This window comes from Antechinus flavipes, chromosome 2 (genome assembly GCF_016432865.1).
Source record: "Antechinus flavipes isolate AdamAnt ecotype Samford, QLD, Australia chromosome 2, AdamAnt_v2, whole genome shotgun sequence".
NCBI lineage: Eukaryota > Metazoa > Chordata > Mammalia > Dasyuromorphia > Dasyuridae > Antechinus > Antechinus flavipes.
Genome location: NC_067399.1, coordinates 26,562,978 through 26,588,478, shown reverse-complemented (window position 1 = coordinate 26,588,478; position 25,501 = coordinate 26,562,978). Strand labels below are relative to the sequence as shown.

At 35.6% G+C, this 25,501-nt stretch overlaps 1 protein-coding gene across 2 annotated transcripts in view; it reads right to left on the bottom strand.

Moving 5' to 3' along the window:
- The window catches only part of CTNNA2 (catenin alpha 2), a 1,459,872-nt gene that overhangs the window by 331,623 nt on the left and 1,102,748 nt on the right, over window positions 1-25,501 (bottom strand). For both annotated transcript variants that reach the window (XM_051974336.1, XM_051974337.1), the window contains exon 9: window positions 5,471-5,623. In XM_051974336.1, the coding sequence (XP_051830296.1) occupies window positions 5,471-5,623 (153 nt within the window). The remainder of the gene's footprint in view (window positions 1-5,470; window positions 5,624-25,501) is intronic.

Here is a 25,501-nt window from a genome sequence, read left to right as displayed (position 1 = left end):
TCAGACACTTAACACTTCCTAGCTGTGTGACCCTTGGCAAGCCACTTAACCTGATTGCCTCAAAAAAAGAAAATCCCTTTTATCCATAATTTCTTCTGCAATCAGTCAGTGTATAACACCATATTCCATAACATTTTCCTTGATTTTGTGCTTGGTCTGGGATGCAGGTTCCCATTGGGGTTGAAATGTACCTGACAACTCTAGAGAATGCTCAAGAGCATGACAAAGAGTCTACTATACTTGTGACAAAAAGGGCTAAGCACTCCTTCACTGCGGATGTCCTAATCATTTTGTGCAAGCTGGATAGCAGGTTCCCAACGTAAGGCAAGAACAAGAAAGAGCATGTATATAATTAATCATGGTGTGTGCTATAGTTTATTCTTTCTTGATTCTCTGTGACTTCTTCAGGAGCCGATCATCTCTCAACTAAAGCAGTAGAGTCTAGCATACACAGATTGAGTAGATACTAAATTTCAAAGGACCAGAGAAGTCTTCATGGAGTCTAACTCTCATCTCCAACATGGGCAAATGGTGGCTACCCAGCCTCTCCTTGGAAACCTTTATTGACATGGAATTCACCTCCCAACATGACAGCTCAACTCATCCCTGAACAACAACAATAGCAGGAAAATCCTGTCAACAATTACAGTCCAAATCTACATCCTTCAATTTTCCACCCATTGCTCCTATTTCTGACCTCTGGGGACCAGAAGAATAAGGATTATCTTGCTTCTGCCACACAGCTCTTCAAATACTTGATGACAGCTATCATTTCTCAGTGTAAATTTCCACATCACTAACCTAAACATCTCCAGTTATTTCAACTTATCTTTACATGGTGCAGTTTTTTTTTTTTTTCATTTCATTGCCTTGTCACCCTCCACTGGCCACACTTCAGCTTGTCAATCCCCTAAAATATTACATCCAGGATTGACCACAATATCCTAAATATGGTATCATACAGCCAAAATAAAGGGGATCATAGGCTCCCTTATTATAAACTTACAATCACATTAAAGCAATCCAAGTTTGCATCAACCTCCGGGGTTATCACTTGAAATTGATAACTCACGTTGGATTCACGCCATATGAAACGAAAACAATACATATATCTTCCTCATAAATATTTAGGAATCATCAATATTTACTAGTGTGGTTGATTGTCGTTACTGAAAAACTCATGTGCAAGGCCTAAAAATCAGAGTTAGAGATTTATCCCTGTTAGAATCCCTCCATAAGACCTTAAAGAGGTAGTGACTAGGGTCCACTGTTTCCCAGATTCTATCAGTTTCCGGGAAATTATGCTGATGATAGTTATTGATATGATAGATGTGCTTAAACTACTATTTGGAAATAGAGAGAGCATGTCATATTAGGGAGGGGAGGGGAAGATATCTCCTCTGTGTACTGTAGAATGAAGAGTGAGTGTTGAAAAGATAGTGACCTGGGTAAGAAGTGATCTTTCTGTTGGAATCTGTATTAGTCATTTCTGGTTGTCATGCATATGTTAATTCTTAATTAATTTGAAGAGTTTATAGACTGATTCCTGATAATTTATAGGCTTTTCTGGGAAAGATTTGTACCTTTATTATATCTCTCATATATGCCTCCTTCTCTCATCTGCTACCATTCTGCTTCAACTATTATAACAGTCTGCTGATTAATTTCTCTAATTCACATCTCTCACCATAATCTATTCTCTACCCAATTGTCAAAATCATTTCTTTTAAGTTCAAACCTAACTCTGTCATCCTATTTCTATTCAGTCCAATCCAGTGGCTCCCTCATCTCCAGAATCAAAGATAAAGTCTTCTGTTTGGTTTTTATTGCCTTTCATCACCTCATGTTTTGCCACTTTTGACTCATATCATACTGCACATACTCTGCCATTTAATAACACTGGCCTCCTTGCTATTTCCTTATAAACACACTATCTCCAAACATTGGCCATTTTTGCTGGTTGTCCCCTGTGCCTACAATTCTCTCCCTTCTCATGTCCACTTCCAGGCTTTCCGGACTTTGTTCATTTCACAGCTATAATACCACCTCCTACAAAGTTCCTTTTCTAATTCCCCATAATATTAATCTTCCCTCTTTTGATTTTCTCCAATTTGTCTTGAACAAAGCTTGTTGATATACTTATTTTCATGTTATCTTTAGATTATAAATTTCTTGATGGTGGGGACTGTCTTTTCCTTTCTTTGTATCTCCCACACTTACCTGGAACATAGTTGTCATTCAACAAATGCCACTTTGTTCCAGTTCTCCATCACCATTCCATGGATTCCTCAAAAAGTAGAGTGAATAGATCACCTGCCACATCTCCAACACTTCCTCAAAATCTGGATATTACTTGATTCACCCAAAGAGACCTAATTTCATTTAAGTCAGTTTATAAGGTGTCTCTCTGTGTCTTTTCTCTCCTTAAGTTTCAACTCCCTGATGGTTTTTCTTCCAGTGTTTCTGTTATGAAGATCATTATTTTTAATAGACAAAAGGGGAAAACTAGAGTTTCATAATGTGTTTTTCCCCCTACATGATCTCAGCATTGTTTTATCTTGTATGACAATCTGATCCATTCTCTTCCTTGTCCTTATTCGCAAGAAAATTTAGAAAGCCTGTCTTAGTGGCCTTAATTATTTTTGAAAGTGTAATCTTCCTTGGGTTTCTGGCATCTCTTACACTCTTCCTAAAGAACTGTCCCACTTTTTGTCTTTCACCATTAACCTCCCTTTCCTTGTTTCTATCTATCGTGATGAATTGACCTTTTGAAATCTTAACAAAGAGCTTTCTGTATAGGTATGTCAGTCTCTAGAGGCACTCACCCTTTTATACAGAGCTGCTCATCCCTCTCAATTTAACTTCTAGTCTAGAGTTTCTGGCCAAGAGAACCTTTCTCTTTATTCTTTCTGTCATTGTTTCAGGGAGAGATCAAGTTATATCTGCTCTCCCCTGCTTGTCTCCCATTCCAAATTAAAATCATATCTTTTTTCTCCAACTTTCCAGTCAAACAAAGGATCAGTATACATTTATTAAATGCATTCTTGGCAGATAAGTGGCACAGTAAATTTTCTATTGGAACTGGAATCACGAAGATCTAAATTAAAATCTGATCCCAGACACATACTAGCTATGACCTACAGGGTTTTCTACAAACTCCTATTTATCTCAGTTTCCTCATTTATAAAATAAGTTGGAGAAGGAAATTTTCCACTTCAATATCTTTGCCAAGAAAACCACAAATGGAGCCACAAATCATGGGATACAACTGAAAAAACTGAACAATAACAAATTCATATTGTGTGCCAGACACTATGCTAAGTACTAAGGATACACAAATAGACTACAGAATTTAAAAAACATAATTTCTGCCCTCAAGGAACTCATAAACTAATGGAATCTAAATCCCCAAATTTCTAATTTCTCCAAATATCTCCTAGTCATTTTTTCATGAGTTTCTTTACTTTGGGAAAAACAAAATCTACAGTGTAAAATGCAGCTATTTAGGTTTTAAAATAACTTTACAACTATTTTGAGCTATCCAGTTTACTTTACATTAAAAAAATACTCTGACTATTTGGGGAGAGGGGTAAAGCATAATTAAAGTTTTTGAGCTTTTTTTTTTCAGTTTTTTGTTTGTTTTGTTTTGCTTTATAACTCAAGAACATGAGCTACTGCTGCAGAGCAAAACCTGAATGGATAGTAGCAAATAGCCCTTTCTAGGAACACCTATTGTCCTCATCCACTTGTGTCTGTACTGAAAGTCCATTCATGAAAGTATATCTATCTCTGTTGGAGATCCTCCTGCTAGGCTATCTTTCATTTTTATACATTAATCAACCAATCATCACTCAGTGAAATACTTCTCTCTCTCTTTTCTTGAGTGTTTTTTTCCATTCTCTCACTCACCTTTCTTTCACTTTTTAATTTCAGTTCTTTAGGTCTCAAGGACATTTCACCATCTCATCCTACTTTGAGTATTGCCAATCTGTTTCCATCTTATTGATAGTTTTAGCTTACTTTTTACTATCTAATCATCCTGGACACTGTGTTTGTTTGTTTTTCTTTAATAATATTTCTTTCCTGGCTGTATAAGTCCCTTTTCCATTCCTGAAGCAACACTTTAAGACCTTTGCTATTCATTTTAACATATATAAAATCCCATATTCAAAGATGGGCCCAAAAAATTCTAACCCCTGGCTGAAGTGTCTCCTATTAACTCATAATCACTTATTTTTCCTCATCATTCTGACTCCCTGGTAATAACTTGTTCTATTCTGCCTTACAAGTAGTTTTCCAGCATCCCTCTTTAGACAGTCTGGACACTATTTTTTCCTTTACAAAATCTCTTTCAAGGAGTCTACATTTTGGAATTCCAAAGCCATTCCAAGATTTTGTCTATACTATTAGCAAACCTAAGCTCCCATATTTGTTAATGAGAAAATTCAAGTCCTTTGCCTGTTTTTTTTAATAAACTCTAAATCATATTTTGAGAGAATGGCACATCATACTGTTTCCCTGAATAACTGTCCAAAAATAGTTAGATTAGGAGGAAATTAAGAAAAGTAGAAAAAGACAGCAAAGAAAAATGAAGCCCTGCATCTTCTTTCAACAATATTAAGTCTACTCAAAGTTTGACTGAGAAGAATTGAGTTAATGACAGTAATGAACCTAAAGAACCCTCTACCCATTTTATTTTATTTTAAAAATATGAAAATGTATTTAGGGAACACTGAAAAGGCAACTAAAATTAATTAAAACAACAACTTTAGGATTGTAGAAAATAAACCTGTCATTTTTTGGTTTGTGTTACCAAGAAAATCCAAAGGAAGAGATAAAGAAATTCTATTCAAAATAACTACAGTAGTTTAAGTAATAAACCATTAGTAGAAGAAGCTGGCACCATTCCAAATATGATGACATCAATGTCATATCATTTTCAACAAATTTACACTTTAAAATATATTTGTGCTTAATATCAGATGTGATACATAATAGGATGACATTTTTGGTTCAGAAGAATAAAACAATATAAGACGAAAATGGTTCCATTCCTTTTCATTCTACGTAGAAGTATTATCTTCAATCTTCAACCATAAATCCGATAAACATCCCATTATCAAAACTCTTGAGTACAATACACAGGGTATTGTCCTATTTAACATTATTTTATCGCATCCTTGACTCTGATTTCCCACTCCTTAATCTTTATTTGTCTTTATTTTCCATCTCTCTTTTTCCCCAACATTTTTAAACCTTTCTTCCCTCCTCATTAAATAGCAAACAAGAGGGGCACATGTCAGAGCTGAGGAGTTACCCACTCATTCCTTCCTCTCCCAAACTCAGGTTTTGAGAGCAAACTATGTCCCACCATGTTGCTTACAGAGTCAATGACTTAAAGGATCCTGTGGACCAAGAATAAGAGATCAGATCTGAGGTGACGCTTTATACTTTCATGGCAGTGACTTACCTCCACCAGCTTATTGGCGTGTTCACGGAAAACTTGAGCGTATTCCTTAACTTCCTTCTCATTCCCACTCTTGGCAGCTTCAATCAGAACCAGCAAGGGGACATTGGTTTCCAGGAATGAATCTGATATATGATCCATCACTGCCTTTCGAAGCTATAGGAAAAGCAAACAGAGTAATAAGCAATTGAACACTTGTCAATTGATTTTTTTTTCCAATTTGTTTTTTCTGACATATTTACCAATTGTGGTTACATTTGGGGACAACCTTCTAATTAACATCACCTCCACCCCCATTTCTCCAATATGTCCCTATTCAAGGTAATAAAATGCAATGTGAAGTGCTGAACCTAATAGCTAAAAGACCCTTGCAGCAGCTAAAGCCTCCCTTGTATAAATAAACAGATGAAGTTTGCCTTCAATGACCACTGAACGACTCTCACCATTGGGGGACCTCCATAACTATACCATTAGGGAGCTTGTGAGTGCTTCCCTGTACTTTCAGTAGCAATTTAAAAAAGGCAAAATCATACAATGGTCACGTTGGTTATAGAATCAGAGGACCTGGATTCAAATCCCACCTTTGATGATCTTTGGCAAGTAACAAATTCTTTAAAGCTCAGTTTCTCATATATAAAAGTAAAAAAAAAAAAAAGTTGAACTAAAAGATCATTTAAATTCGTTCTAGATCAGAAAATAATGATTATACAAGAGGAGTGCAACTGATAGCACCTCTGTATTTCTTCTGGGATACTCTTCTCTGCTTTTAAATCCCTTCAAAATCTAGCTTCAGTTACATTTTGCGACTTTTTTTTTCCTGTTTTTTTTTAATGTTTTTCTTGATTTCCCAAAACAAATAGTGCTATCACATACATTTACCTTGAAATAATTCTGTAAAACAGAGTACTCAAGATAATCGAATCAATTTGAATGTGGTGTTGGTAGATCCAAGTAATTTAGGAAACTCCATTGGACTGAAGTATCATGGGAAGAATTAATTCATGGATCTTCATACCCAGAAATGATAACAAGGGCAGAAGCAAAGGGATGAAGTCAGTTGGGGGAAAATAGTGAACAGTGGGGAAATGTAAAACAGAATAAAAAGATTTTTTTTCTTTTCTTCTTTTTTAAAAATGTATTTATTTATTTGTTGCTGAGGCAATTGGGTTAAGCAACTTGCCCAGCTAAGAAGTGTTAAGTGTGTGATTTGAATTTGAGGGCTGATGTTCTATCCACCGCCCCAACTAACTGCTCCCAGAATAAAAAGATTTTAGAAAAATACCTAGAAAACAAACTGGATTCACATTGATTGTTGGAGGATTGTACTGATTATGGTATTTGAATCCAAATGGATAAGTATGGTGTCTTGAGAAACAACAAATTTGAGGAATGTAAGAAAAATGGGAAAAGTTGAATGAACCGATTCATGGAGAAGTAAAAAGAAACATACGAGCAGCATATTCAATGGACATAGGAGAGTAAAGGAAAATGATGTTTATAAAAATGTGAATTCGAATCAATACAACCACCAATCTGGTCACTAGAAGACAGATGGTGAAACTTATGTCTCTCCTCTCAGTAGAATAGAAAACTAAAGATATATATTGACGAATACATTGTCTGCCACTGCCAATGGGTCTATTTGTTTTGCTTAACCACACTTCCTTGTTATAAAAGATGGCAATAAGCATATAATGTTATTGGAAAATGACAGTCTTATAAAAATAATTATGGCCTCAATTAAAATTTATATAAGAAATTAGAAGGCTTCTGTGCTATACAGCAATACCTCCCAATGCCTTGACCTTCTAATATTCTCTCTCCTCTCTCTCTTTCTCTGTATGTGGAGGTATATATGTATGTATGATGTATATGAACACATATATAAATGTATATATGTATATACACAACACATATAAATTATAAGTGTATATATGTACATCTACATAAATGTATATTAAATATATATCATATATTATATATATAAATGTACCTATATGTGCATGCACAGGCTTTTTTTTTTTTAACATATTCCTTACACTCAGTAGAATATCACATCACTATGGGCAAGGAGAGCTTTGTTTTCTATCTTTGTATGCAGTGAGAAATGATTATAAATAACCAATAATTTGGAGAAAATTTCCTTTTCTCTTCTTCTAAAGTCCTTCAAAAGTTCAGTCTCTTGAATAGGAGATTATGTTAATTCTCATTTTTGCTCTGGTCCTATCAACCATCCAAAGAATTTAATCTAAGGTGAATTTGGGTGAGACTAAGTCCTTTTGTCGAGATAGCCTCAGGCTGGCTGTGGTCTCAGTATAAAAATATAAAGTATAAAGATAAATTTCCCAAGTCCAACAGTCATGATCAGCCTTAACTGGACAATTAAGAGCCCCACCATCACAAGGGTCTTTTGTCTAAGAGAGACAGACAAATGACCATCCTTTGTTAATAACCTGCTGACCTTTTTAATAAAATGATTAAATTACCCTGAAATTACAATGCTAAGTGCCTAATGCATCTCTGCACATAGTAGGTACTTATCATATGTTTGATAAATTAAATTGAAATGTGCTGAAGTGGGATGACCTAGGATCCTAGCCCCATCTTGGACACTAAGTAAATGTTTAATCTTAGAACAGCCTTTGTGACACTCTCAAGCCTCAGTTTCCTAACATGCTAATAAGGATATGAACTTTTGTGTCTCAGTAGGGTGTTTTTAGCATTCATAGGTGGTAAAGGAGTTAGAAATACTGCGAAATGCTACATGCACACAGGGAAGAGGAAGACTTTGTGATACACCCTGACTGGGCAGCTTTCCTTCTTAGTGATCAGGCCCAGTTCTCTGAGCTCTTAAGGTTCTCAGCAAGTGCTGAAACGCCTGAGTAAAGATAATTCCTCATTTGGATTTCCCTATGGCAATAAAATTCCATATCAGGATTTTTCCTGAATGATGCAAGGACTAGATCAAAGAACTAGAGCTGTGAGGAGGACCATCAGAAGCCATGGCACTGGAATCCTTTCTCCTTTCTTCTAGGTGGGATGAAGAGATAAATAGTGTGAATTGGAATCTGATACTGTGCCCAATCCGGGTTCTAGCTGTGTGTCGTTAGAACCATCATTTACCCATTCACAACCTCAGTTTCCCCTTTTAGACAAGAAGTATATTGAATTAAAGTCCCACGGGGGTCCTACTTCCAATATCATATGAATATTCATATTGATCTTTAAGAAGCCATGTGCAGGAATCAGATTATAGAAGAAAGTCAGATTTAGCTATTATCTAATCTATGGTTGGGAAAGTATTTGTGGTTCATCGTTGTTTAAAGCTGGTATTACAAGTAGGAGGCTGAATTTAATATTTTTAAATTCAACAACTAACATTTAATTTTTCATTTCTAGTTATGAAATGTCCTAGAGTCATGGTTCATAGTCATAGCACAAAGGAAGGGCCAGTTCTGCATAAAAGCATGAAGGGATGAAGCCATGAAAAAAGAAAAGAAAAGAAAAGAAAAAGGCATCATCTTTTCTTTCCTTTTTTTTTTTTTTAATTTTTCATGGCTTCTGTATTTGAAGCACTTTTATGTCCAGAATTCTCAGTCTCTTCACTTTCCTCCTATAAAGATCTATTCATACCCTGTATCCAAATGGTGGAATAAATAATAACAACTGAAGGGGAGAGTCCTCTCTAGACAATGCATATTATAATAAAGACTGGGACCTTAAACAAAGAGAGAAGGGGTATCTATCACAGAAAGATTTCAGCCCTTCTGAATGCTATGCATTTCCAATTACCAATACTCATTTCAGAAAGGAAATAAAGCCTCTTTCTTTGGAATGATGGAAGTTCATGGATACAGAATATTGAATATGCTATCAGATCACTGATAGTGATTATGGTCACCACAAAAGTATTAATATGGTCACTACATTAGTTTCATTTAATGAATTTTCTTTGTTAAAAAGGAAGACTCCTCTTGGGGAGTATATCTGATAGGTCCCCAGCCCTTGTCCCCAGAATTTCCTTTCACCAAAAGCAAAAATGCTTATCAAGTTAAGGAATGTGAAGCAATTAACTCTTATTGGTTGCAGGACCTTACTAAAATTCAGGACCTTGCAAAGACTTCCATCCTGTCTTCTCACTCACCTGCTTGACATCTTGGCTCTTTAATTTTTCCTTTGTAAAAATCACATCCTGACTTCTTTACCTGATGACATCCTGACCCCCCCAGCTGGAAAAGACTATATCCTATTTTTTTTTTTGTTTTTTTTCCCCCTCTCTTCTCTATTTGACTGTTATCCAGCAGACTGAATTCCAAAACCCACTGTATAAACTCTCCAAATTTTCCTATACTTTACTAGACTTTCTTAGAGACTACTCTATTGGCTTTTGAATTAATAAAATCTTTTTGTGATTACAAGAACATATCTTTGAAATCTTTCAAACAACTATGAACCATGACTCTAGGACATTTCTTAACTAGAAATGAAAAATTAAATGTTGTTGAATTTAAAAATATTAAATTCACCCTCCTACTTGTAATACCAGCTTTAAACAAAGATGAACCACAAATACTTTCCCAACCATATATTAGATAATAGTTAAATATGACTTTCTTCCATGATCTGATTCCTATAAATGGCTTATTAAAGGTCAGAAAGTCAAGTCTGCCCAGTTCCCCAGGATCCTACCACTGCTCACAATTTCTGCAATATTCCATGTGCAAAAATGTTTGTAGTAGCCCATTTTGTAGTGGCAAAGAACTGGAAGCTGAGCGGATGCCCATCAGTTGGAGAATGACTGAATAAATTATGGGATATGAATGTTATGGAATATTATTGTTCATAAGAAATGATCAGCGGGATGATTTCAGAAAAGCCTGGAGAGACTTACATGAACTAATGCTAAATGAAGTGAATGGAACCAGGACAATATTATACAGGACAATGAGATTATGCGATGATCAACTCTGATAGACGTGGCTCTTTTCAACTGTGAGGCGATTCAGACCAGTTCCAAGGGTCTTGTGATGGAGAGAGCCACCTGCATCCAGAGCGAGCATTGTGGGGACTGAATGTGGATCCCAACACAGGATTTTCACTTTTTTTCTTGTTGTTCATTTATATTTTGTTTTCTTTCTTCTTTTTTTCCTTTTTGATTTGATTTTTTTTGTGCAGCATGATAATTGTGGAAATAAACACGTATAGAAGAATTGTACATATTTTAACATATATTGGATTACTTTCCATCTAGGGAAGGAGGTGGAAAAAAGGGAGGGAGAAAAAAATTGGGAACCAAATTTTGCAAGAGTGAATACTGAAAACTATCTATGAATATTTTTTCAAAAGCTTTAAAGATAAAAAAAAAAATTATTACACTGGGGAAGAAGGCACTCATCCTCAGGGGAAAATTAAATACATTTCCCAGAGGATCTGCAGCCTGGCTTCATTCACTGTGAGCTGGGCATGAGTGTTAAACAACCTGAACTGAGAAAGTGTGCACCAAGGGAGGAAAGAGGAGAGAAAACTGGGCATCCATTTGCATATTTCCTCAGTAAATGTGCTGATTCGGTGGTGACAGCTTTGTTAGTATGATCTATCTGCTTATGTCTCTGATTCCATCAGGCCGGGGGAAATGTGAGCAAATTGCATTTTCCCCTCTCGTGCTAATTACAGCCAGCCGATGCACATCATTTAGCACAACTTCAATCTGATGGAGTTGGACACAGTCCCCTCCCCTCTTCTCCTCTCCCTTTCCCTCCATCCTCCCTCTCTCCGTACCAATAAAATGCTCCAGAATCCTTGTCATGGACACTCTAGCACAGTATGGCAGAGAACACTCTACAAGACTTCTTTGGAAAAGGGCTTCCATTGACAACTGGCTTTGGAATCAAGGGAAGTGGGTTTGAATTTCAGCTTCTCTCATTTTTAGCTATGTGACTGCAGGCAAATGACATGTCCTCTCGGAACAAGTCAGCTTATCATCTCTATGGCAGCTATGGACTAATTGGTCTCTCGAGTCCCTTGTTATTTAATTTCCCTTGTGGCTCTTAAGCCTATGTTCACATGAATTCAGAAAACATCCACTAACTCACTGAGTAATTAATTAATGTTAAATGACCTATCCAAGGTTACCTAGCTAATTGGGGGCAGAATCTACACTCCAGCACCCCACACATTTTAGGATTTCTCTGACTTTGTTCCTATCAGGTTACCATCAGTAACCTGGAGTTCACCCTTGGACAATGGGCTCTAAGAAATGAGTTATTGCCTAACCTTCTGGTGCTCAGGTCCTTTTGCCTCTCCATAATCTTCCTTCTTCACTGAGGCCATTTTCTGGCAAAAAGTGAGAGCTTAATATGTACTTTTTTTAAAATTTTTTTAATAATAGCTTTTTATTTACAAGTTATATGCATGGGTAATTTTACAGCATTGACAATTGCCAAACTTTTTTTTTTCCAATTTTTCCCCTCCTTCCCCCCACCCCCTCTCCTAGATGTCAGGATGACCAGTAGATGTTAAATATTTAATATGTACTTATTGACTGACCAACTGACTTCCACCTTTTCCCAACATGTAACCTAGATTCGGTCTTTAGGTTCCTCATCCATGATAAGTGAACCTTTCCTTGTTGAAGTTTAGGATTCCACATCATGCTCTGGCTTGCTCTAAACCATGCAGTCTTTCCTTTCAAGCTTTTATTCACCTATTTTCTCCCCCTCTCCTGGTTAAGATAAAAGCTTCTTTAAGAACTTTAAGAGAAAGTATTAATTTGCATGCTTCTATTTTTCTTAAAGTCTAGATCTTATCTGGACAAAGAGTAGGTACTTAATAAATATCTCAACAGTGACTGACTAGTTAGTTACTAAGAATAACTAGTTAAAATCTGAATCTGGACATCTGACTTTTCAGCTTTCCCCTGGACCTGTCTGACTCCCTATCCTCTTTGTGCTTGAGTCTGTGTTCCTTATTATTGCCTGGATCAAATTTGATGCTTGATAACCAAATTTAAAAAAAAAAAATGCTAGTTACATCTTTGACCAGAATGTGCAAGAGTTATATTCATTCATTTCCTGCCTTAACAAACACATATTGTATACCTAATAAGTGCTGGGAAGAACCTGAACCCTAGCCTCAAAGACTTCCAAACTTGGAGAAGGGTAGGACAGTCAAGGGTAAGAAGAAAAAACAAATCTATGATTTGATTAGTATAGGGGACTCCCATATGAGAAAAGTCATTCTAGCAAGCCATCTCTGTAATGTACAATATTAAATATTTACCTAGGACACTGAGAGCTAATATCACAGCCCAAGGCCACACTATTCTGCCCACATCCAGTTAGTGGCAAGCCCTGAACTCAGAACTTCCCATATTTAGAGTCAATCTTATATTCATTATGTCATAATCTTCTCATGAAATATAATACAAGGACTGATATAAGTTCATAAGCACAAGAGAAATGCTGAGAATTCATATGAAAGAAAGAGTAAAGCATTATTAACTCTTTGATTGTGGAACCCAAAAGACCTGATTTCAAATCTTACATTTATTGTTTAGTAACTATGAGAATAAAACAAGTCATTTACTCTATCTCAATATTTATTTGGGGCAGCTAGGTGGAACAATGGATGTAGAAGCAGAAAGATCTGAGTTCAAATTTGTTTTCAGACACTAACAGTGTTACTCTGGTTAAGTCACTTTATCCTGTTTGCCTCAGTTTCCTCATCTGTAAAATGAGATGAGGAAAAAAAAATAGCCTATCATTCTAATATCTTTGCCAAGGCAATTCCAAATGGGGTGGTAAATTCCAGATTTTACATAATTGAAAAAAATGACTGAACAGCAAATATTTACCTGCAAAATAGGGGAAATAATTCTTCTATTATCTTTCTCTTGGGTCTATTATAAAGAGTTTTGCAAGTATTGGACTACTTGCAATCTAAGGGACGGCATGGGGGAAAAGGGGGAATTGGAACACAAGGTTTTGCAAGGGCTAATGTTGAAGAATATTCCACTCACATGTTTTGAAAAATTAAAAGCTTTAATAAAGAAAAAAAAAAAAAGAAAGTGTTTTGTAAGTTGTTAATTCCTACAGAAGGGGGAGCAAGCGTGATTTCTGGAGACTAGGGAAAGGAATATAGATGTAGGAAAGATTCATGAGTGCTCTTAATGAATGATAGGCTTCCTACAGAATTAGGGTACTTGTAAGGGTGCTGTGTAGCACAATAGAAAGAATACTGGTCTTAGATTCAGTAACATCTGTGAGACTTTGAAAGAATAATTTTCTGAACCATAGTTTCCTCATCTGTGGAAAGGGAATCAATCCTATGGTACTTGCCTCAGAGGGTTCTTGTGAAAGCTCACATGAAAAAATCTATATAAAGCACTTTGAAAACTTCAAAGCCCTATAAAATGTCAGCTATTATTTTCATCATTATTGTGAGAATTAAAATAATAATTTTGTTGTTGTTGAGTTGTTTCAGTCACGTCTAGCTCTTCATGACCCCATTTGGCAGTTTTCTTGGCAGAGATATTGGAACGGTTTACCATTTTCTTCCCCAGCCCATTTTACAAATGAAGAAACTGAGGCAAACAGAGTTAAATGACTTGTCCAGAGTCACATAGCTAGGAAGTAAGTATCTGAGACAAGATTTGAATTCAGGAAGATGAGTCCTTCAGACTCCAGGCCAGATCTCTGTCTATTGCACTAACTATCCCTAAAATAGTAATAGCTGATGTAACTATTATTAATAGCTTATAATAGTTATACATATATATGAAATAATTTCTATAGAACTTTGACATTTGCAAAGAAAGATATATATGTCACATATTATATATATATATTTCTAGAATTTTGATACAACCCATTGAGGTAAGGATATAATTAATTAACTACTTTTTAGAGATAAAACTTGAAGCTCAAAGATTTTATTTATTTCCCACAGTCGTAGTGTCAGAGTTAGGGTTCAAGTCTGTTTTCTTGACTGTAATACCAGTATTTTATTTATTACATCATGTCATTTCCTTGATAATATTTCTAGAAATTTCCTTAAAAGATTGTTGTGAGACTCAAATGAGATAGTCAAAAATCACTTTGTCATACTTTGAAATATCATATAAATGTCAGTTATCATCATTAAAAATGGTAGTAGAGGGCATTATTATTGGTATAAATTAATGGCATGAACAAAGACAGGGAGGTAGGATTCTGCCCCCAACTACCTGGGAATTTTGGATAGATCATTCAATATCTGTGATTTAAATATATTTGTCATTTAAATAAGTAAGCAGGTTAAAAGAAAATTGGTCAGTTAATTAATTGACTAGTGAGTTAGTTACTAATTACTGAATTCAGAGGCCATGGCTTTTAGAGATGGAAGAGAACTTAAAAATGACCTCCTCATTCTAAAGAAGGTAAAATCCAAAGAGATCACTGAACAAAACAAAGAATGAAACATAACAGTGAATAATGCCCAGATCCTTTAACCCAAAGTTCTTCTCACCAGGGCCCTGAATGTGTGTTCACACATAGCCTCAAGCACTTCAATAACTTCCCCAGAGAGATACCCACATGTCCAAGATGAGCTCTCCATAACATCCTCCAGCTGCCTAAAGTTTAATCTCCTTCTCCCTTATATAAACAGATGATTGAATGGGTAACAGAACAGCCCACAAGGATGCTCTAAACTTTACCAATACTGTATGGAAAATCAGTCAAGATTAATCCCTAAGGGAGAATTGGCAAGAGGGGCTCAAAGAGATTACTGAAATCTCCATTAATCCTGTCTCTGATATATAGCTAGTCTCTCTCTACCCACCAGAGCTGCCAAAATTTCTTAGCCTATTGCCTTAAGCTCTGTATATAACTGTTATTTAATATGGAGGGGGGGAAAGACCACAACAATAAAGACAACAGGCTGAGATCCATCTAGCCAAGGGGGTCCTACCAGAATCAAGCCTCATTAAGTCCTCCCCTTTTGAGCTAGATAGTAAGTCAATTACAGTAATCATTCCATGCAGTAATCTTTCCAAGAAAGCTTTAACACTCAGGTACTACCAGCATACAGTTGGGCTAATAATGACCACATTGTTTTAGATTGAAAGGAAAGGAAACAGTGTTTTGGATCCTTCGTGAGAGCATTAGAGAGTGGCCAGTGATTGGTGATGAATCCAAAAGAAAAAAAAAAATTCTCTGCTCATCCCATTATCCTGACAGCACTAGCCATTTTCTGTGAAACAGAAAATCATTTTAATTAGGCACCTAGCATCCTCCCTTCGTTAAACCAATTACCTCTTCAAAAGACAGGCTATCCTATACCCTAACCCCTTTTCTTTCAACTCTGGTTCTTTATGGATAATGTAGAATAGAATTTTCAGTGGCAGAATTTTGTGAGCACACGTTTGGTGTGATAGAAAGCCCTGGGATATAATAGCATCAAAAAGACAAAGATAATATTCTGTATTCCAAGAATTTGGAATCTAAGAGAATTACTCATGAATGAGTTGATCAAAATATAAGAGCTCTTACAAATAGTGAAACAGTAAGCACTCAATTTATAAAGAGATGAAAAAGGCTATTTTTTTATTAGCTTTTATTAGCTCCTCATCTATGAGATTTAGAGATTTTTTTTCATATGCTAAAATGACCATGGCAGCCAGCTTTGCTTATGTATCCAAATGCATGAAAGAGTTCTGTTCTTCCAAGTCCGATGGATTTTTCTAAAATCCAACTTAAAATATTTTTATTAGGTAATCTTTATAATGTTTATATTTACTGCACTCAATCATAGTTTGTTGTATCTTAGATTTAGAGGTCAATAAGTACAATTTTATCATCTTAAAATTCAGCAAAATGGAGTCCAAAAAGAAATTATAGGATCACAAATGTAGAGCTAGAATAACTATAGAATCTAAGAATCCCAACTCCCCTATTTTACAAGAGAGGATATTGAGACCCAAGCATGTTATGACTAGTTGAAGGTCACAATGCCTGTGGAATGAATTGAACTCAGATCTTCCTAAATCTTAAGTCCAGCATCCTACCACCCATTCTTCTGTGATTTTAGGAAGAAAAGATTAGGAAGTATATGATTGCTGTCTTCACATATTTAAAGGGTTGTCGTGGATACTACGAACTGAATTATTTCATTCATTTACTTATTTATTTCTTTTTGGCCACATAAAGCAGAAATAGGGGCAGTGGGAATGGGTGGGCATTTTTTAAAAGACAATTTCAGACTTGATTTAAAATAAAAAATAAAAACAAAACTCCCTCACAATCAGAACAGTCCCAAAGTGGAATAAGCTATATCAGAAGGTAGTGGGATTCTCCACAAAAGAAGACCCTTTGTCAAATATAAAAGGTCTCTAAGGCCTCCAAGAGCCTATTAGTGATTTGGATGCTTGTGAAGTCCCTTCCACCCATATTTCATGGTATTAAGACTTTCAGATTGTTCACCAGAAAAAATTCCTCTGGATGTTCAGAAATGCAGCGACTTTCTCCCTTCTCTTCTATTCCTTTGGAAAAGCAAATACCCAAGAACTCCTATTTACATCCTTGTTACTGATGGATTATTCACAAGTGTGGGTGCTCTCATTAGTCTTGGCTCACTAAAATGAAGAAGGGATGTGACATCGGGAAGAATCATGAAGCCAAATCACTTCCAACCAAGTGCTTTCTGTTCTACTAGGAGAGAGATAAAGAGACAGAGAGACAGAGAGAGAAAGAAGGAGGAGGAGGAGGAGGAGGAAAAAGAGAAGGGAAGAGAAAGAGAAAGAAGATGAAGAATAACAACAGGAACAAGAAGAACAGCAGCAAGAAAAACAAGGAGGAAGAAGAAGAAAGAAGAAGGAGAAGGAGAAGAAGAACAAGAAAGAAGAAGATGATTGCCATTCATATAATGTAATTAAAGTCAGAATTTGCTCATGTTTCTGATTCATGTAGTGGTTTACCAGGAAATCTTTAACAGCCAGTGCTGGGGGAAAGGAGGGGAAAGTGCTCACAACACACCAATTGAATCTGCATTGTTAACATTTCTTCCTCCCTTTTTTTGAGTATAGACAATCAACAATAAAACATCTCAAGCTCTGATTTGTGGTATTTGCAAACTTTTGATGTGTAAATGTTCACATTGAAAATATAACAATCAACTGTGATTAGCCCTTTCAGACTGGCTCTAGCACATCCCAAGATACATGGTTCTTCGATGCCAAAAGGTTTTTGTCAAGGACCTGTGGACAGATTACAGGGGATTGTGGACTTTAAAAAAATGTGCTTTAATAATCAGTTTCCTTTATAATCCATTGCATTTAAATGTATGCCTAAAAATATTTTCTGAGAAGGGATCCCTAGGTTTACCAGATTGCCAAAGGGATCTATGACACAACAAATTTAAGAGCCAAACCAAGGTAAGAATGTTATACTGAATCAAATGAGGGGAAATCAAGGAAGAATAAATGAAAAATCTTACACTTAAATGAAAAAAATAAACTTCAGTTATAGGAGGAGATACATGATTATACAAGCGTTTTTCTGACAATAAAAATAGTGGGATATCCTTTAGAAGAAGTATTAGATTTTTTTTTTTCCTATTGAATCACAGAGGCCAAAAGTAAAAACAATGATTGAAAATTTCAAAGAGGAAAAACAAATAGGATTAACTTTAGAGAAAATGTCTTCCCTTTTAGGAGTGTTAAAAAAAGGGGGGGGGGGATAGTTTACAGACTCAGGAGACAGTGGGCTTCCTCTCAAGGTCAATATTAGACAGATACTGGATGACCATTTGTGGAAGGGCTACTTTATATAGCAAAGAATTATTATTAAAGATGACTTCTGAGCTTCCTTTCAATTCTTCAATTCTTATACATTCTTAAATCTAGAGTTTAAAGGAATCTCAGAGATGACTTATTCCAATCTCCTCATTAGATGCTGAGAAAACTAAAGTCTAGGGAGGGTAAGGGGCAGCTAGATGGCTCAGTAAATATAGTACTGGGTCTGGAGTCAGGAAGACTCATCTGGTCTTACATACTTAGTAGTTGTATGATCCTTTTTTGGTTTCAATTTTCTCATCTGTAAAATGAGCTGGAGAAAGAAATGATAAACCATCCAATATCTGGGCTCATGAAAAGTCAGACATGACTGAAATGACAACAGCAATAGGGAGGCAGAGTGATGGATAGGAGGTTGGCCATGGCCTTCTAGTAAGTCACAGTTCAAGTCGTGCCATTGACATGTACTTTTTAATTATGGAATCACAGGCAAGTTGTTTAACATCCCAAAGATCTTAGCTTGGTCTCTAACTGGTTAGAGATGAACTACATACTTCTATCACCAGAGGGCATTTCTATATTGATGAAATAATGGATCCAGAATGCTGCCCTCCTCCCCAATATCAGAAAACACCATAATTCCCTGTTTTCTAGTCACTAAAGTCCTTGCTAGTTCTAAATCCATGGTCCTATCATCTTTATGAAACATGAAAAGTCCACTCCTGTGTCTATTTGAAACAAATTAAGTGACATAAGGCAATGTAATTCTCTTTAACAAGCATTTGTTAAGCACTTATTATGCTCATATCATATTTTTATAGTTTCACTAAATCATCCAATGAGCCAGGCATTGAGAATACAAAGAGTATTTTAAAATAATCCAGGTCCTCAAGGAGTTTATACTTTAGTAGGGAGAAATAACAATGAGTCAGACAAGTGTTTACACCATAGAAACAAAATTAAGGAATTGCGGAAAGGGGAAGAGGCACTCACAAACAATTGGAGGGTTAGGAATGGCCACTGTAAGAGATGGCCCTTGACCGTGAACCTTGAAAATAATTAAGGGTTCCAAGAGATGAAGGAACAACCTCATAATTACTCTCTTTATTCATTTACACATTCTCTAGCTTATGTGACTACTCATCAAGAAAAGAAGGAGTTATCACCTTCTTCAAACACTGCATTTTTAGATGAATAAACTTAGGCCCAAAGATATAAAGTCCAGAGCGAAAGCCCAAGTCTCTTCCTTCCTTGTTCTAGTGGAAAACTAAACCAGCTTAGTTCCCCACTCTGATACAATCCAGATCAATGGCTTTGAGGAGACTAAGATAACCAACACCCGGGAACTGTCTCAGTTTTGTCTCTTTTTCTAGTTCCTACAGGTGTTTAATGAATACGTGGTAGGGAACTAAACTGATCTCAGTCATGAGATTAATCAAGAAGCATTTATTGAGTGCCTACTGTCCTCCATGAACTGTGTCAGGATTCAGATTGCAAATGCAAAAAGGAAAAGATCCTACTGTGTGAGCATTCACCTCTCAGGAGGAGCTTGATTTGGTGAAGATGTACTTCATCCTCAAGATGAACTGAGAAGACCAGAATCTGGATATGGTGTTTTCATTATCCACACAGTTTCTAAAGTCAGTCCTCAATTTACTATTCATAACTTGGAATTATAAACTTCTCAAAGTCTCCCCAGAGGCACTTCAACAAGACCCTAAGTAAAATCACAGCAAACTTCAGAATTGTCCTTGGAGTCTTCATGCTATTGTCCTATTCTGCTGCAGAGCATGGGTCCCCGAGATTACCTCTGACATGGTTCTTCCAGTTTCCCATTGGATCATTCTATAGTACATTGTCCTATTTTATTAAAGTTGCAGGAACATAAAAAGTGCATCAATTAAACACTCAATTAAGATAGTCCTCAATTTATATAGTAGGTATCTGATCCACGTAACATACGTGATTACCCACTCTTTGCAGAGCATAATAAGCTGTAATAGGACAGTCTCAGAATATGCAAATGGCTTTACAAATAACTCAGCTGCCCTTAAGGCAATGCTCTGAGCTAAAGTCTATAATATCTCCAGATGAGGATACCAGTACTTAGTCTATCATCTGCTCAAGGCTTATCATTCAACAGCCATTTAACTGAATGCCTACTATGTGACGGATGCTGTGCTTGGCGATGGAAACCCCAAATTCAGAAACAAAACTGTCTCCGCCTTCAAAGAACTCATATTCTAGTGGGGTGAGAAAATATAGATAACTAAAAGCAGTGCTTCTCAAACTTTTGTTTTCAGTATCTTTATCCTATTAAAAATTATTGAGGATCTCTCCAAAGTATTTTTGTTTATCTGGATTATATTTATAGACATTTGCCATATTGGAAATAAAAACTATTTTTGAATTTGTAGACCCTCTAAAAGGGTTTCAGAGATTCCCAGGATTCTCTAGACCATACTTTGAGAACCACTGGCTAAAAGTATACAAGAAATAACTAGAGGATCACAAAACTTGTATGTATTGAAGTTGGATTCAAATAGCCAGGGAGGTAGATAACATAGTGATTAGAACCCTGAGCCTGGAGTAGTCGGGAAGTCTTGAGTTCTAATCCTGTTTCAGATCCTCCTTAATATGCAATCCTAAACAAGTGACTGAAACCTTATCTATCTTAAATTGTCTCAACAATAACAGGTAGCTAATAATGTCATCGCTCATTGGGTGGGGATTATTGGAAGAACCAAATTAGATGACTTTTGCAAAGCTCTTAGTTTATTGCCTGAAACACAGTGGGTGCTTAATGAATAATGACGAAAAGATATCATATTTGGCTACTTAGCTATGACTCAACAAACCTTTATAACGGCTGACTCAATGTAACTTTGTACCCAAGGAAGCAGATAGCTATTTTTCACCATACTATGAGAATGTGAGGGTCAGGATTTTCTCTTCCATTATGTCAATGGTCCCGACACATCATTTAGTTAGATTCAATGAGGTGGCCTTGGGCCTGAACCACTGCATTTCTTTTCCACTTTGTGCTTTCTTCTTGATTAATGATCAAAAATCTGAACCTAAATAAATAACAAAGGCTTATTGATTGACTTACAATTCTAGATTATCTAATGAGATATAGAGACACTGTATCATAGAAGGAAAAGTAGAAAAAACTTGAATGGTCTGAAAGTCCTAAGTATTTGTTTTGTGAATGAAGACACTGAGCAATTGAGAAGTTAAGTGGCTTGCCTACTTGGAGGCATGATTTGAACTTGAAACTGCCTGAGTATATACAGGATTCTATCTATGATGTTACCTGACTGGCAGTTGAACTCAGGTAACTAGGGGTACAATGGGTAGAGCACAAGACCTAGAGTCAAGAAGATGACAATTCAAATCTGGACTATGCCTTTACAGTTATGTGTCCTGGGCAAGTCACTTTACCCTGTTTGACTCAGTTTCCTCATCTCTAAGATGAACTGGAGAAGGAAATGGCAAATCACTCCAAATCACCTTCTTTGCAAACAAAATCCAAAATAGAGTCACAAACTGGACACAAGGGAATCAAATGAGCTATAATAGCAACAATCCCTCCAGGGATACGTTCTTATGCTTAGACAACAGCAAGCCTGCCCAACAGGCGCTAGATGGCTCAGTGGAGAGAGAGAGCGCACTCGACCCGGAGTCAGAAAGAACTGAGTTCAAATTTGACGTCCTGTGACATGAGGCAAGTCCTTTAACTGACTTAATCCACTGGAGAAGAAAATGACAAATTGCTCTAATATTTTTACTATGAAAACCCCTTGGACAATGTGTTCCATAAAAGGTCACAGAGAGTCAGGGGTGACTGAACAATGACAGATGATGATTAGTAAGAGGGGAACATTTTCATCAGAAATGACCACCAGTATGGCAAAGAACTTAGTCTTACCTAGGCAGGTAACATGGACTTTGAAGGGACAGTATAGAGTCAAGGTTCCATGTAGCAAGCCCTAGTTAGCCATCCCCCAAATTTGTGCCTCTCATTAATCATCTCAGAACTCCTTTGTGTCCCTCATTCATCAGCTCAAAACTGCCTTGGTCCCTACTTAACCATCCCACAAACTGCTTTGTGTTCTGTTGAGTCTTAAATCAACCTTCTAGAATAGGATAAGTATAAGTTAACTCACTGAATTCTATTTCAATAATTACTGTCAATGTTTGTTAGTATTTTGAGCTCAGTATTTCTTTCGTTCAGAGGAAATCCCTATCTCATGTCTCATTCATCATGCATGTTCAGCACTTTTCTATTCTCTACTCTAGGAAAAGGATTTAGATAGGAGTTTTAGCTTTAAGTATTATTCCCCCAGGGCATTGGGAGGAGGAAATTAGGTGTTTTACAAAGAAAAGTGAATCCCCTATCTTTAGGGGCCAGATTCGTATTGAATTGTTTAAATGACCTGCCTAGGTTCAGGACAGATAAAAGTCTTAGGGGAAAGAGGTAGAATACCCTAGGCCAATGTGCCCAGCAGCAGTGTTGATGCTTTTTGACAGTAAGGATGAAAGATGATTTCTCAAAGCCATTTGTACCACAAAAAAATATAGGGGTTACAACTCATGCCTTATCTTTTATATCACATCTACCATAACTACCGTGTTATAGAAGGCGGCTTTCAAAGTGAGACCTGCAGGTCACACACCATTACAATCTATCATATTTGGTTTTGAAATACAAGCCTCAGGAAGGTATGGGGGAGAACAAGCAAGCAGAGGAAGGAATGGGAGTTTCCAGCATTCTTATCATACAGAAAATCACAAATGAAACTGGATAGAATATATGAAGTCTACATTTCTAAATTGGCCCAGGCTGTAAATAATACTAGCTGACAACAGAGCATAATATAAGATATACAGGATTGGACTTAAAGTCGTAGAAATCTGGGTTCAGATCTTATTTTTGATACTTGGTACTTGTGTGACTCTGGATAAGTCATTTAACTTCCCTGAGTTTAAATATCCTTAACTATAAAATTTAGAAGATAATACCTTCAGTAAAAATTTAATTACAATGAAGTCTGAATGACATAATGTATGTAAAATGCATTGGAAGTATGAAGGTATTGTTGATATAATTATTACTATCATCATCATCATCATCCATTTTCATTATTTTTGTTATCTTATTATTATATCATTATTTTCATTTTCATGTTAGTTCAATGGAATTTGAAAAGAAATAGTCCTCAATTGAATTACTATACATCATATATAATTGTTTTTCATACACAATTATTTCTCAACTTTCATGGTGGTAACATTCCTAGAAAACGGTGCAAAAGTAAAAAATATATATATAAACGTTGATATATTGAATCTTTGGGAAATAAAGGATTAAGTTCCTATGGACACCCAAAACTTTAATCTTTAACTAGAGATTATTGAAAACACATTTTTTTTTTCCTGCAGACAGATCTTTATCCTAACATTAATTCTGATATGTATTTTTTCTAATACAATAGACATAAAATAACTTATTAAAATACAGGACAAAAAATAAAATTGGTAACATGCAAAACATTTTTCTTGCTAGTAATTCCCTAGAATTCTGTGGTGCATTGTGCTTACATTTCAAAAACAAAAAAAAAAAAAAAAACATTGATTTCAGAAAGCATTATTACTTCTGTAAACCTGTATCTAGACCACTCTCTGAAAACCAAGGAGAGGTTACTTGAACTTTCTTTGCCACCATTGGATGATACAGAGACTGGCAAGGTCTCTACATCATCTCTGACACTCATAATGCACAAAGAGCTTTTTACTAGACGATAGTAGAATGAACAAGACTAGTGAAATGTCTGTTTGGACAGTAGCTGCTCCAGAAATTTGCAGACATCACACCTTTTTTTTGGTGGGGGAGGGTGTTTTGTTTGGGTTTTTTTTCCTTTGTTGTTTCTTTCTCCAGATGTTCATGGTTACCAATAGGAAAGTGAAATTTATGTTACTAATAAAATTACCTGAATGCTTGAAATCACAAAAGTTAAATGTGTGAATACTAAGGATATAATGTTCTATTAATAATTATTATTATAAAATGTTAAATAATATTGTATTAGTTAATCAAAATATTAAACTTATTTAATTATCATGATAAAATAATTATTAAAATATATAAATCTAATTATAATATTAAATTAAATTAAAATAATAAAAATGCAATTAGAAAATATGACTGCCTGTTATAAGAGAAGGAATGAGATGTAAATATATATCTATAGGTTCCACCATAATTTCTTTTGCAAAATTACAGAAGCATACAGGATGAGGAGAATCTCATTCTGTTTTCAGATGGTTTTATTCTCTTCTTCAATATAATTCAAGAAACATTTATTAAGTATCTACTATTAGTTAGGCAGTCATGATGGTAAGTACTAGAATTAAAAATAAGAAAAGTAATCCCTTTCCTCAGAGTTTACATTCTAATGAGAGAAGATAACACACAAAAGAAATATAAAAATTGTAGAGTATGTAGAGGATACCAAGTAGCATCTTGGTTCTATTAATTCTGCTACTAAGTCTCTGTAATTTTTTAAGCTCTTCATTCCAAGCAGTATAGAGATTATGAGTATTTATTATGGAGGCATCTAGAAGCAGGTAAGTGGCACAGTGAATAAATCCCTTAACTTAACATCTGGAAGGTCTCAGTTTGACACTCAATAGTTACCTGACCTTTGCTAAGTCATCTAACTTGTATTTGCCTTAATTTCCTCATTTGTAAAAGAGTAGACATAACAGACAGCATCTATTTCCCAGGGTTATTATAGTGAGAATTAAATGAGATGATAGTGATAGAATATTCTGAAAAATTTAAAGCATTATATAAGTGCAAGCTTTTTAGAATATCTTCTTAAAATTGTATGGAGCGATGCTATGATTAGGTGATTGTTTATGACAATGCTTTGGTTCCACTAAAATTTATGTGTTGAATTTTAAGTCCATATTTGTCTATTTTTTTTATCTATTTGGAAAAACAGTGAGATTTTTTACCATTTTTATTTATTTCATTAAATCTTTCTCAATTTTTGTGTAAAAATTTTATTTGAGTTTTAAATTCTCTCCCTCTCTCCCCTCCATTTCCTCGAGAAACCATATAGATTATACATCTGAATGCATGTATTTCCACATTAGTTATATTATTAAAAAACAAAGACAATACATAAATAAAAAATTAGAAATTATGTTTCAATCTCTAATTCCATCAGTTCTTTTTCTAGAAGTGGATAACATTT